Source organism: Dermacentor andersoni, chromosome 10, assembly GCF_023375885.2.
Source record: "Dermacentor andersoni chromosome 10, qqDerAnde1_hic_scaffold, whole genome shotgun sequence".
NCBI lineage: Eukaryota > Metazoa > Arthropoda > Arachnida > Ixodida > Ixodidae > Dermacentor > Dermacentor andersoni.
This window is the reverse complement of record NC_092823.1, coordinates 95,455,473-95,470,544: the sequence shown is the minus strand read 5'-3', so window position 1 is coordinate 95,470,544 and position 15,072 is coordinate 95,455,473. Positions and strand designations below refer to the sequence as shown.

The 15,072-nt window shown below is 47.5% G+C and overlaps 1 protein-coding gene across 1 annotated transcript; it reads left to right on the top strand.

The window, feature by feature from the left end:
* The first annotated feature begins 7,522 nt into the window (after positions 1 to 7,522).
* LOC126543550 (phosphate-regulating neutral endopeptidase PHEX-like) lies at positions 7,523 to 13,869 on the top strand. Its single transcript, XM_050190661.2, has 3 exons — positions 7,523 to 7,651; positions 9,595 to 9,868; positions 12,035 to 13,869. Exons 1-3 carry the CDS (start codon positions 7,523 to 7,525, stop codon positions 13,867 to 13,869), a joined length of 2,238 nt encoding a protein of 745 aa, XP_050046618.2.
* Positions 13,870 to 15,072: the final 1,203 nt, after the last annotated feature.

The following is a 15,072-nucleotide window of genomic DNA, read 5'->3' as shown; positions in this document are numbered from 1 at the left end:
GTGATGAGTGAGTGAGTGAACAAACTTTATTGCAGGTCCGGCGAGGACGCGAACTCGTCGCGCACCCGGCTAGTCCCACGTCGGGACCGGCAGGTCTAGCCCACCGGCCCGGTCGCGGGCACGCCGGACGGCCAGGATTTGCTTTTCCAGAGCGGGGCTACGCAGCGCTCCCAAACTGTCCGCGTGCAAACGGACCTAGCATCTAGCAGGGCGTGCTGCCGCTTAAAAAGCGGCAGGGCAGTGACGAAGGCGTTGGCTGTGTGATTTACGCCAGCGATGTGCTTCCCTCGCGGCGGTTCATGATAGCGATAAGCAGACGCAACGGCAGCACACCCGGCTAAATGCAATGTTCGTTTGTGCGCGGAACGCTTGGGAGCAGTGCAATCACGATGCGCAAGCGGGCATTTTCCGTGGTGTTTTTTTATATTTTATTTCGCGGGCATCCGCAGTAAGCTGAAAAACATTAATACTTAATAGAAAGACGCAAACTGTTTAGCCGAATGTTATGGAAACCGCTCTGTAACTTTCTAATTGGAATTTTTTCCCTAGCTTCGTTCCTTCAAAAGTTGGCTAATTGACCAATCTTGACTAATTATCTAAACAAAATACAAAAAATAGCGTGACGCACTACATACAAAAGTGAGCAACATGCATTTAGTCGCGTCGTCTTAGAGTGCATCGGCATATTTTTTAACTCTGCCTAAAATTAGCTGAAACACCCTGTATATACCAGCACGAGCGGCGCATTCCCGAGCAAAAGGCCTTGAGAGATTGACCCACTTGAAAGCACTGGAGAGGATGGCTCACTATAGCGTCCCTCCTCTTCGCTACAATATATATATATATATATATATATATATATATATATATATATATATATATATATATAAACGATAAGAAAGGGGTTAACCGAGGGGCCCGATTTTTTTTAGTCATATCATAAGAAGCCGACAAACAATGACACCATGGATAACACAGTAGAAATTACTCGTACGTACAAATTGGATTAAAGAAATGATAACTTAATGGAAAAGAAAGTGGATGAAAAAACTACTTGCCGCAGGAGAGGAACGATCACACGTCTTCGCATTACGCGTGCGATGCTCTACCAGCTGAGCCACCACGTCATCTAGACTCTGTACTCATCACAGACCTCTTTCAATATGGCGCCCACGTGGCCGCACCATACGCAGCATCCACGGTAGTAAAACACCCATGCCTCTAGGCCCTTATGTTTCAAGTGATGTGGTGACGCAGTAGTGATCGAGCCAACTTTAGCATCTCTCGTATTTCGTATACTGCGTCATTCTTTCGCAATGCATTTCAATGTTCGTAGTACACGTCATTAGTCATTGCCATAGTTTTATTACACGTAGATTTTACGCAATTTACATAAAGTCTTTTAGGCCCCTTTACAACCACTTCACATTAACTTCACAGAACCCGTCAGTCCACTGCGAACTCATTAACACTAGCATGGCGCTCTTTGGCCGTACCTGGCCCTTGCGCCATTAAACATCAAACATTCATTCATTCAAAACGCACCCCCCCCGGTCCATCCCCTCCATCCGGTGCCTTGCGCGCGTGAGACTGAGTCGCCATTGCCGGCTCGTCCTCGCATGCTGTCACTCACACATACAGCTCACGGCGCGTGGTGACTATGTTATCGCCCTTGGGCTTTATAAGAAACATCACGGCGACGACGACGACAGAAATGCCCCTGGAGTGCCCACTTAATTGCTATCGCAATAAAAAAATGCGGCGCGACTAGTCACGTGGCACTTCACGCTGCACGAAGCATTCACTCGATCGCTCGGTCAGCTAATCGTTTTGTTTTCGCAATTTTTGGTTTATTTGAAATTAATTTCGAATTCGCGGGGAAATACCACGATCAGACGTGTCACAGGAGAGTCTCAGGAACATAAGATTACCTGTAACCTGGTATGGCCGAAAAAAAGCCGGAGTCTCCCTTTAAGAATTTTTCGTATCAGTTACATTGTCATAGCTATAGCCTATCGTTAAACGACGCCAACTACTTTGGCTCTGTGTCGGGGTGTCTCAATAATGTCAATGACGGCGAGTGCAGCATTTGGAGTGCGAAGTTTAGGGCTAAATTAAAATATCCTGTAATGGTTTCCAAACTTTCAAACTTGCTAAGTGATCGCACTATGTACTTCACCACAAAACTTCATAAATGTACTAGCAACCCTCAGGGTTCCCTAAATGATTATTTATTGTAATAGCTCTCATACGAATCATTTTACAGCGAAGCTGTTATCGTCTTGATGGTCGGCATTTTTCGTATCCGATCGTGAGCAGAAATGATCATCAGCAGCAATGGTTCATACTCCCTCCTAAGCAAGCAAAAATACAATGGCTCATCCCCTCGTAATGCGAGGCTACAAGCACTCGACAAATTTAAGCGAACAGTGCATACATTAATTGGAATCACGCATACTAACCGCAGGACAGCGCATGTTTCCATAAAGAACAAGCTCAAAACAAGCATCTGTCATCATCAGCAATGACTCATCGCCCCCCGTAATGCAGAGGCTACAAGCACTCAGAAAAGTGAAGCGAACAGTGTACACATTCATTGGAATCTCGTATCCAATGACGTACCGAAGAGCGTGCGTTTCAATAAAGAACAGGCCGAAAACAAGCATCCGAACCATAAATTAGGCATAAATTAGCATAAATTAGGCATTGCATAGCCCTCTCAGCAGTTGTAGTGGTGGTTTTACGACAGCTTCGCTGGACATCCAGTATCACAGGGCCAAGATGGCGACTCAACTATTTTGTTTCCCTTTGCCAGGAAGCCACTTTGCTGTGACGTCATGACTCGGAGGGTGGTCACGTGGGAACAGGACCCATCGCGATATTATAACACTCGTTCCGGCACATTCGGCAGTCCGTTATGGTGGTAAATCGGGTCGCTTAATGAGTAGCAGCGTAGGTGCCAAAACGTCGCGATCTCCTGCTCGGACCCGTTACCACATTGTTCATCATGACGACACACCTCGTACACATCGTGCGAAACGAAATCAAGTCTTATTCGTAGGAAGTCCTTTATAGAAAATTATTTAGGGCGCTCAAAGCTTTCCAATATTTTTTCTAGGGTTTTCAGGTTCAGGATCCTCATTTAACGCAAATGTCATGCCAGTACTTGCCTAATATTATGATATCTATTTGCTTATTAATGCGATAGCGTTAAGTGCCACTGAAGATCCGGTGTCGGCGTCGATGTCGCTGGCGACGTCCGTCAGAGGAAAGTCACGCCGAACTCCGCATCCCGGATCACACAGTCCCTCTGCTTGGCGCATATATGCGTTACTGAAATAATTGAATTTATAAAAGTAAAATGCGTCAAAAAATTCGTAAATCACGACATACAAACAACCTAGAAATATGACCGCGTCGGATTGCAGTTTGAATAAACGAGAAAACATCATTCTCATGTCCAGGAATTCTGGACATTCTCCTTCGGAACTTCACAGCAACGCACAAGTGTAACTCAATGGGAAAATTTTTTTCTAAATTATATTTCAGGATATCGGCCGAGGGTGAAAAAGTTTCAACGGACTACAACAAGAGGATAGTCCCTTCTAGCAACATATGCATTTTGGCACTTAGTCAGAACATTGGTGGTGCGTTAAAGAAGTTAAAGCAGGTCCGAGAGGGGCGGTGAAGTCCCACGACAGGAGGAAATCGTTGTGCACCCTTCCGCCAGAGGGCACATTGGCTTGAAGAAGTGCCAAATTTAAACCATGAAGCGATTTATTACAGTTGGCATTGAGAAGGTAATGGTAGAGGGAGTGTTATGCAGCCTGTTAGCACGCGCATGTTTTGGAGAAGCAGCCGCGATGGTACAGAGTGTTTATGCATGTACGTGTCTTGAGCATGCCTGGGTATGGTTCTATGCGCGTGTTCGCTCTGTGTATGAGTGCGCAGGCGTGTGCCTCCGTATTTGAATTTGCATGAGTGCGAATGCGTGTGTGAGCGTTCGCGGCGTGTGTGCGTGCCTGCGTGTGTGCGTGCGCGTGTGCGCGCCTTTGAGGTGCATGCGTGGGTGCGTGTGAACGTGTACGTGTGCCAACGTGTGTTTTTCGAGTTTCAGCATGCACGATTGCGAACAAATGTGTGCGTGTTTGTGTGCGCATGGATGTCTGTGCGTGCGTGTAGTGTGTGTGTGTGTGTGTGCCTGCGTTTGTGTGCGTATGACGGATGGAGATAGAGTACGTGCGTGTCAGGGAGAGTGCGTTTGTGTGCGAGGAAGACAGAGTGTGCGTGTGTGTGCGAGGGAAAGAGATAGTGTGCGTGTGTGTGCGTGCCAGGGGAGAGTGTGTGCGCGTGCTAGTGCCTCCGTATTTGCACATGCTTGCACGCAAGTGTGTGTGTGTGAGCGTTCGCGGCGTGTGTGCATGCCTGCATCTAAGTGTTAGTGCATGTGTGTGTGCGCTTGCCTGCTTGCGGCGCATGCATGGCGGCGTGCGAATGTGCGCGTGTGCGACCGTGCGTGTTCGTGTTTCAGCATGCAGGCCTGCGGACATAAATGTGCGTGTTTGGGTGCGCATGGATATCTGTGCGTGCGATGCGCGCGATGAAGAGAGCGTGTGAATGCATGTGAGGAAGAGAGTGTGTGCTCATGCGAGGGAGAGAGTTGCGTGTGTGTGCGTACGTACGAGAGTGTTTGTGTGTTTGCTGGTGTGAGCGAACATTTTCCTGCTTACACCTACTCTTGGAAACAAACGCCATGTGGAGACAATTAAAACCCGCGTTTAAATCCACGAGACAAGAGCGAATGACACTGCATTTGTAGCATTATCTCTTTATGAAAGCGAAACCGAAAAAGAAAAGCGCCTGCGACGTCAGTATTGCCGCCTTTGGCTGGCACGGCCCGTAAGACGCTGCCAAGCAGTTCAAGTTCGTTATCTTGATTCCGTCGGTGGCAGCGCAATGTCTTGAAGGCATTGACGCGCAAAATCTGCACTATCATTCAATCCTGTATCGTTTCAGTGGCCAAGCAAGCTTTCGACAGCGCACGTTCGTTGCTATACTGAAATTTCAACTTTAAACGGTTTGCCTTCGGAAAAACAATATGAATAAAAATCGACAGTCGTCTGGCCGCAAGGAAGATGCTCACGGAGCCGTGCCATTCATGACAATATCTCAAAAGGCTGGAAGCGGTCAGGTCGATGTTACCCTTGATTTTTTTCCGCGTCAGTTAGGCTTTCAGAGAGCGCTTAATTGCAAAATATTTGTTCTTATATATAGCTGTTACAGGAGCATGTACAGGAGCATATATTCATTAAACTACACGATGTCGAAGACTGGCACCAACCTACTCATTTGCTTTAGCCACCCAAGATCAATTATTTAAAAGATAATTAAGATACATTCGTGGGAATTACGCACACAACTGCTCAACTTGCTCCGTATCCGGAGGTTACCATCTGAACACTCGAATGATAACAGTAATGTCAGCAAGATTTACACCGGTCTATTTCTTAAAATTTGGTGCCGTTAGAAATGACCGTCTGTATATTGATAGTGCAGTAGGCATCTAATAAAGCTGGTGCGAATACAGGTTTTCTTGGCGCAATTCAAGTTGATGAACTTAGAACACATGCATCCATGTCTTCCAAGACAGACAGACAGACAGACAGACAGACAGACAGACAGACAGACAGACAGACAGACAGACAGACAGACAGACAGACAGACAGACAGACAGACAGACAGACGGACGGACGGACGGACGGACGGACGGACAGACAGACAGACAGACAGACAGACAGACAGACAGACAGACAGACAGACAGACAGACAGACAGACAGACAGACAGACAGACAGACAGACAGACAGACAGACAGACAGACGGACAGACAGACAGACAGACAGACAGACAGACAGACAGACAGACAGACAGACAGACAGACAGACAGACAGACAGATAGACAGACAGACAGACAGACAGGAAATGGCTGAAGTATAGGCAAATAATGCCATTTACCTTAATAACAAAAGTCTGGGGGAAAGCATTGGATAATTTTTTTCCGTAATTCGTAACAGACGGTGCAGTGCGGACCCGATTAGATCTGGGTAGGGACGGAAAATATCGAAAATGTAGGATGAGTGCTTTGCTGCAAATAGATTGATTGCCTAAAGTGAATTATAATAATTCCTGCGGGTTTACGAGCAAAAACGACGATATAATTATATCGTCGTCTTTGCTCGTGTATATATAATTTTATCGTCGTATATATATAACTCGTGAATATTGCATTCGCAGTATCTTTACAGGCATTGTAACAACTTCACGTAAGCTATAAATTCACACATCTAATTTGCGCGATTGAGATTCTCCAAGGGAGTTAGTTTAGAGGGATGCGATATCAGTTTTTATCCGAACTAACGGATTTGTAAACTTCGTACTTCTATTCTTTTTTTCAGATTTGCCGATTTCCGATAATTCTTGTCAATAATACAATGGCCTAAATCAAAATTATTATTGTAGTGATCACTGTGATTTAACGTTCTCTCTTGAATGCAACAATTCTCATTCAGATCGGTTGAACGGTTGAGCAATTTTCTCATAGAATCATTTATGCGTTTTACATGTATTTGAGCAGCCGGCATCGAAGAAAGGCCCTAGCTAAAGCTTCCTCTTATTGAATCACACCAGTTCTTAGAAAACACACGAAACATAACGCTGACTATATGGAAGCCCGCAGCCGCCGTCCTGCACAAATAAATAGATAAAACAACGAAGAAAGGGAACCCAACGGCAGCTTCGAGGGATCTGTTATCTCGACCAGACATCTCACCCGGAATGCCGACGAGCTGTCTGGCAAGGTGTCTAGCAAAATCGTCGATTCATTGCAAGTCGAGAAACTAGCAGGCTGCCTTCAAGATAAGGCTGATACGTAAGCGCGATCGTTTCCAAGTGCCGAGGTGAAGCAACAGTCTCAGGCCGTGCTTCTTTTTATTATGTTTTCTTTAGTTGTGCGTCATGGCGTACGTCCCAGCGCGAATTTCAAATCTTAAAGGTTGATACGCCACGTGATGGCGAAAAAAGATACTAAACGCATGTCCAGAATTCCTGGGTATGGTTACGCGGAAACTAAAACCCCAACCAGTTTTCCCGCTGTCTTTGTGACTGCAAACGCTATAGGTGTAAATCCTATAAGGGGATCTAGTGGGTGGGTTGTTGTCTTTAATTTATTGAAGTGTGTTAGAGACATGTACTTATGCGTACAGGATGAATTATGAATATCCTAATTATAAATGAGGTAACTATGTGAAATTCATGGCGAACATGGCCCGATAACGTTGTCGCGTTCCGCTCTTAAATACGAAGCTTTAGCGTCCTCCAAGTCTTTTATTTTCAGTAGAAACACACGCTCTTGTTGGACAATCCGCCGTAGTGGGCGAACGCCATTCCTGGTGCACGAGAAGAAGAAGAAGCTCGTGAAGATGGATGGGCGCCCCTCTGATCATCAGTGCTCTATGCCAGGAAAAATGACGCCGGTTACCGTCCCTCCAAGTTCGTCTCCGCGCGACGTCATTTGTCCAAGGAAGAGCTCGATGCCCAAAATTAGCACGGACTCTGCCTACTCCTATCCGAGCATCGAAGAGCCCCTAACCGCCGTGAGTATGTACGTGATCACGCGCCTTATTTACAAAGCTATCGTGTGACGTCAAGGACGAAGCTTCTCACCGTGCTGGTTCTGCAACATGGCGGCTCGGTTGACGTCGGCACACCGTACATTCACAACGCCGGGTAACCCGCTTTACTGTGATAGATACGCAATCGGAATGCTGCTGGCGTCTGTGCCAGAACCACGGCGATATTACCACGCGAGCCGCCAGCAGACGTAGTCTTTCGCCGTGCTGGTCCTCCAACCTATGTCTCCAAGATGGCGGCTATGGCGACGTCGGTGAAATTCATATTATATAAAGTGCTAAACCAAATAAAGCAATATTAGTTATCATAAATATTGCTTGCAAGCAGTGTTTATGTCGTTGCTGAGATGATAATTTTATATCTCCTACTATTATTTATTTTGCGTTAGACAAAGATGTGTGACCTCGAAACCACACGAAATGTACCTTAACGCCTCAGAGCGCAATAAATATTTTGGTATAATAGCTTTTCCACAGCGAATTTCTGTTTCGCATCTGAGGAGTTGTACGAGTCCCGACATCAGAGGCAGAAGGTAGTCAGGTGGGAGCGGTACGCCGGGGACATACGTTCTGGTGAACAACGAGGCTGGCTATCACCTAGCATGCTGCTGCATCGGGCCTAACAACGAGTTACAGCGTTACAGGCGACCGAGAAGGCAGGTGGGAGTGCCAAAAACGTCGTAATGCCCTGCTCTCCCGTGATCAACTTTTGCGTCATGGCGTTGCGACTCATGCGCCTCCTGAGAAACGAAACCGACAGACATTTTGCAGCGTCTCAAGACTTAACTGTATTATATATACACTGTTCCATACATAGCAGTCAACGCGGAGCAGGCTAGGGAGATTCCAGAACGCGCGGAATGATATGGATGGAAAATTTTGTTCATCGGCAGAAGGTTGGGAGATGGTGGGTTGTTGGTCGCACTAGGGGGCCGGAAGCCCCTGGCTCTCGGTGACCTCTTTGGCCCGCTTGACGGCCCGGAGTTGTACTGGCGGGTCGGAGTTAAGCAGCACGGCCCCCAGCTTCTCGGAAGTGAGGAGCTGACCCAGTTTCGGAGGAGGTGTGTCCTCCGGACATTTCCAAAGCATGATAACTTTTCTTGACCGAACTTCTTGTTTAGCTTCCACAGTGTTGACTGTTATGTCTGGAACAGAGTATAACGAATTGGAAGAGTGCAACATCTTGTTTTAATCTGTAAAGAGAGACACGTCGAAGAAGTGACCAACTATAGGCCCATTAGATTGCCATCGGCATTTTCCGGAATATTTATCAAGACTACGCGTAATAAAATCAGGGGAATGCTTGAATTCAATGCATACGAACAGGCGCTTCAGGAATTAATAGTCACCAGTGCACATAACGCACATGCAGCAGGCATTACCAAGTCATGACCGGTACCTCACCGCCATCTTTGAGAACAAAATTGTACAATCACTGCATTATATCGGTACTAATATACGGGGCAAGAAATTGATGGTTAACAAAGAAGTGTGAGAAGTTAGACAGCACAACGAGCAGTGAAACGAACAATGTTAGGCGTTACATAAGGAGACATCAAGACAGAAGTCTGGATTTCAGAGTAAACGGGTTTAACCGACATTTTGTTTGACATTAAGAGAACAAAGTTACACAGGCTGTGTAATGCTTAGGGCAGGTAACCGATAGTTTATTAATGTTACAGAGTCGGTGCCAAGAGAACAGACACGCTGGGGACCTCTGAGAGATAGGGAGTATGATGAGGAAATTAGGAAATTCGCAGGCACGAGGTAGTGTCAGCTGCAGGTGCAAATGAGTTTATGGAAAATCGCCGGGCGAGGCCTTCGTCCAGCAGCACATTTAAATAGGCCGCTGACTGTACTGACCGTAATCGTGGTGACCATTATCTCAATCATTTCTTCCACCACAGACTCCACCGTTTATCCCCTGGGAGCAGCATAGTCGTCGCCACGACCAGCGGCTCAGGACGATCGGTATGCTGCTGCTGTCAGCAGTCACCGTGATTGCCCTTCTAGTGGTGTTCACCTTGCTGCTAACTGGCCCGCGCACGGCCCGGAGCACCAGAGAGCCCTGCTGGACGCTGTCGTGTCGCCGGTACGTGGACCTCCTCGAGGCTTCCATGGACACCACGCTTGACCCATGCCAAGACTTCCATGCGTTCGTCTGCTCTCGCTGGAAGCCCGGTGGGTGCGAGATGCCGTTATTGAATGAAATTATGAGGTATTAAGTGCCAAAACTACGACGTCATTATGGCGCACGCCTAAGTGGGGGATACCGGCTTAATTTTGACTAACTGGAGTTATTTAGCGAACCCATACTTCTTAATACAAGAACGCTCTTGCGTTTGGACCTCATCGAAATGCGGCTGTCACGTGGCCGGGATAACCGAATTTTCGACATCGAATTCAGGAGCGCAACTTCATAGCCACTGGGATACCGCCTTGGGACGATGCAGTGAGGTAGAAAATTGTGTAGACTGTTTCAGGGACGCAGCCACAGTTAGGTACGCCAAATGTCATGTGCGTGCTGCTATAGTGCCTAGAATATACCAGTATATTCTAGGCACTATAGTGCTGTAGAGGGTGTATGAGCACGTAGGCTACAGAAATGACGTAACTAAAATGCACAAGCTACTTTTATTCGCGCCTTTAAAAGCTTACATGCATAACCTACGTTACTGCTAGTGGGTGTCATACGGTATAATTTTGCAATCGTGTTCCCTCCTTATTCGTAGTGGGCCCGTTTGTTTTTAAGAGGGTTTCTGGTAAAGAAATGAACTCTTTGGGATCCTGCGTGTCGAACGCGGATGTGCCATAACCGAGCAAACGTGAAATTTGTGCGGAAAATTGCATACTTGTAGGCCTTATAACTCCTGAGAAGCACTGGTTTGAGTTTAATGGGTTTTACCTTCACAATGGTTGAGGGAGCTCTCAAACGCGACCACTACATCGCGGATCGACAAACCTACTGCCGTGTTATGTCTCTCTTAACGCCAAGCAATAGGCTAAATTACGCTGCGATTACAACATGAGTGGCTCGACAACAGCGCCATATGTGCATGCGGCGCATGCCTAATCGAGTTAAGGGTGTTTTTTCCTCCACACAAGGATAACAATGTAACGCACGTGGGCAGTACAGTTGCGAAGATAGAAGTGATACTGCTATAGCATGTTTTCGTTACATTCGATTTTAGCCAGCGACTCCCTCTGACCAATATTAACGATGTTTCACGTGAAAAACGTCAGGACTAAAACTCGGAATTGAATGATTCCCTCCGTTCCTTGAACCAATTGCACAAGGCAGTAGGTAGAAATCAATTGCCCGTGAATGCTACGACATTGCCACGTAACGTACCGTGCATGGATGAATGAAAAAGGTTACGAAGGAGCATGACTTCAAGCAGCTGCAGCCTCGCCAAGACAACCATCTCACACCGCCCCTCCTTGGGACATACCTGCACGTTGGCTCTTGGAAAATAGGCCCTACATGGTTGCTGGACCTTGCAAGACATTGCTTGGGTTTTGGTAGCTATTATTGGGGTGCCATCGTCTCTAATCTCCCTCATACGATTGTGCATTTCACAACGCGACAGAACAAGCAGGCTTATCGGAAGAAAGAGCGCTAGCATTAAAATGACACTAGGTGGCATTAGTTTGCTATAGAACAAAAGGCCCATTCGTAGAAAGGGTGGCGTATGAGTATATGCGATACGATAAAAAAAATACGATACACTTCTACCGTATCTATGTAAACGCGGCTAATGGCTGTGGTATTTGCTGTGCAGCATGAAGTTGCGGTTTCAATTATCGGCCATGGCAGCCGCATTTTTATGAGAACGAAAATGTGAAAACCCACGTGTATTAAGATTCAAGTGCATGATAACGAACCCCAGATTGCAGTTGGGAAAAATAATTACTAACACGTTTTTCATAGACCATGTGTTGCTACGCATTGTTAGGCTTTGTGATCTTGATCTATTGAGTCATGAGAAAATAATTGCTGCCATATTTTAGAATGAATCGTTCAGAAAACGGGAGAAATTAAAGCCGCAACGACTACGATGTTTATTGCATCGCCCAATGTCCTTTTGTTCAGAGTAGTCGAAGTCTTGGCGCATGGAGGGCTCTTTCAAAACAAAGCAGGATGTTTGTCGACAAACGTCGCGTTTTCCGAGTAAACACAATTAACCGGCCAGCTCGAGACAATTCCGATGGCCCTACTAATTTTCATCAGGCCAAAGCAGGTCAATTGGATTATGTTCACAATTTCATAGTTTGTTTGGGACGTTCGCCCTCATGAAAGACAATAGCTAGCTCGCATCTGTAACCGAAATGCATTTGTTCTCGCAGAGGCCGGAGGTCGTACCTTCTTGGAAGACGCGATGCTGGCCGTCCAAAACGTCGTCATAGAGCGCGCAACAGTCGCAAAAATACCCGCGAAATACCAGAACCGCTCGCAGAAGGCCACCATGCTATACCAAAGCTGCCTCGCCAAGGGAGTGCACGGAACGGGTTCTTTTAGAGCCTTCCTGGACATAGTAATGGGTTCACCTTGGCCCGACATCAACACCAGCACCGACCCTCTAGGGGTGCTCCTGGACCTGTCATTCCAGTGGCGATGTCCGGTGTTTTTCTACGCCTTCTACGCGCAGCACGCCTCTGACGAGCGCGAGCTCTCGTTCCTCGACTCATCGGCGGGCTTGGACTTTCCCGGGCTTTTCACGGAATACCGGTCGCGGGGCGACCACGACCGCTACATCTGCGAACTACACGCTGCACTCAACAACGGGGCAGATCGAACCGACGGCGAGATAGATTCGCCCAACCGCACCAGATGGTGCAGGGCTCTCGCTCGATTTCAACGCGACGCTCTTAGCGAACTGGAACCGCACAGCCGCGAGTCCCGGAGGACATATTACGCGAGCCTCTACGAGTTCGCCACCGAAGCGACTCCGGATGTCGCCGGTGACCGCTGGATGCGCGTCGTGGCTGCGCACGCTCGACAAGGCGAACGCGTCATGAGCACTACGCCAGTGGAAGTAGAAAAGCCGGCTTACTTGAAGGCCCTTACCAGGATCATTGGAGAGAAACCGAGGGAGGAGGTTCTAAGCTTCATCGGCCTGACGATCGTCCAGGTCATCGGACGCTTCGCGAGCGCCGATCTGGCAACGATTATATACAACGCAGCCTCTGTCGCAGGCCGGAAGCGTCAGAGGATGTTCTGCTATCAGCTGGCAGACGCTGCCGTCCCATCAGCTCTCAGCAATGCGTACCTGTTCGAGAAGCACCGCGTCAGTAAGGCGAGAGAAATCGCCGACGTCGTGGTGGCTTCCAGCAAAGACCGGCTGAGGAGCGCGGGCTGGCTGACCGCGCGGTCGAGGGTCGAGGTCACCAAGAAGATTGCCGAAGCGCCGCTCGTCTTTGAAGGGATGCAACGAGAAGCGGAAGCTATGGGCGAGGAGTTTCCGATGATGAGCACTTTTTTCCTAGAGAACTCGAAGAACCTGCCGAACGACATCTGGGTTCGCTTCAGACGGCCACACACCGATGGAGCAGACACGACCAATGTCGAACGGATCGGATCTCCTTGGCGTCAGGTCACCTCTCAGCACGGGCATTTCCGGCTGGTCATTCCAGACGTGTACATGTCGGAACGGGTGTTTCCCGACGCCGCTTACGAGAGCATAAGCTACGGAACCGTGGGGTCCCTCGTAGCTCGGCAGGTCGCGTCAGCTTTGGACCTGGAGGGCCGAAAGGTAGACAGCGATGGACTACGGCGCGATATGCTTACTCACGCAGAGAGAAGCACACAGGAAAGGACTATTGAGTGTCTGGTCGGTGAGCTTGAGCGCCGCTACAACGCCACGAGGTTGACGTCGGAGGCAGATAAGTCTGCGCTGTACGTTGCGTGGGCGAGCCTCGCGCCTCTTATGGACGCGCGGCTTTCCAATATTGGACTTCCGGAGTTCAGCACGAGCTTGAAGCTGTACTCGCCTCAGCAGCTGCTCTTCATTGCGCTCTGCTTTATCGGGTGTAGTAGAGAGCCGGACAGTGACGTCAGTGCTACGGGTTTCAGCGCGGCTTCATGGTGCAATTTTCCCTTAAGCCTCTTCAAGCCGTTCGCAGACAGCTTTGAATGTCCAGCGGAAAGTCCTATGCGCTCGGTGCATGCATGCGAAGAATAGCAAGTTTTTTTCAGTTTTCCAAGCACTCAATAGAACCTAAATGTACCTGAGCCTCCAATGTCTTTAGAATGACAGTAAATCCGCGAAACGGTGAACCAGCCTTAGTGCATCAGGCACCCGAACATTGGTATTTGCGCTCTTTTGGTCCATGAGAATGAGTGCGTGGCAAGACAAGAGTATGTTTATAGAATTATTTTGTTGAATAAAGAGGTATACTTATTTACTTTAGCGCCAGGGTTGCTTTAGTTTGTGCAGCAACTCCTACTAACCCCGGTAATAATGAACGACATAGGTGTCGACCTGACATAAATACATTTTTTTTTGCTGTGTGAACTGAAGTCGACTTATACTGAATTTTCACATTCAGTGCGTGTATTTGTTCTCCTGTGAGGGACATCGGGGATGTATCTGAAAAACGACCAGTGTACATGAAGCTACGCAATAATAAAGATTTATAAGCGACCAACTGAATTTTTCCGTGTCGTACCTATAGCTACCATTTGCGGAGGAATATGGAGAACAAGCACGTTGCGTTACAGACAAGGCTGGAACACGCAAAACACGAACCGTAGAAGAAGAAGAAGATGATCATGTTTATTAGCACTTCCTTTGAAACGGGACGGAGAGTAATAGTCACTTAGCCTGCTTCATTTATTCAGTCTTTACTACATATATCGCCATATAGCGTTTTGCCTAACTCATCTCGAGCTTAACTTTAGGATTTAAAACCTCCAAAAATACTTTACCATTACATACGTTTACAAGGACTCCGGTTTTATCAGTGTCGCCCCTGATTTTTATCTCCCCTACATTCTAATCATTTCATGCTTTTCTCGACTGCTGACAAGTTAATCCTCCAATCTTCTTTGAATCCCTATGCTTCTGGAAGGTGGACGCTACCTACGGGTCTTGCTGGGTGAACATCTCGGCACTCCATTACGATGTGACGACTAAGTCGTTTCCGGGCTTCCTTTGCAGCACACACACACATCTTGCGGCAGTATTTGCTCCGGTATGTTTTCGTTCAAGGCAGTAAGTTCGGGCCTCATATAGCGATGCACTGCACTTTGCGTTATCATACAGACTTTATCTCCCGAGTCTCCTCTTGCCATTTGTTGTAAATGTTCATAATCTTTTGTTTCCATACTTGCATCCAATTTGCCGCCTCTGTTCCTCCCAATTAATTTTTTGTGACTTTTTGTT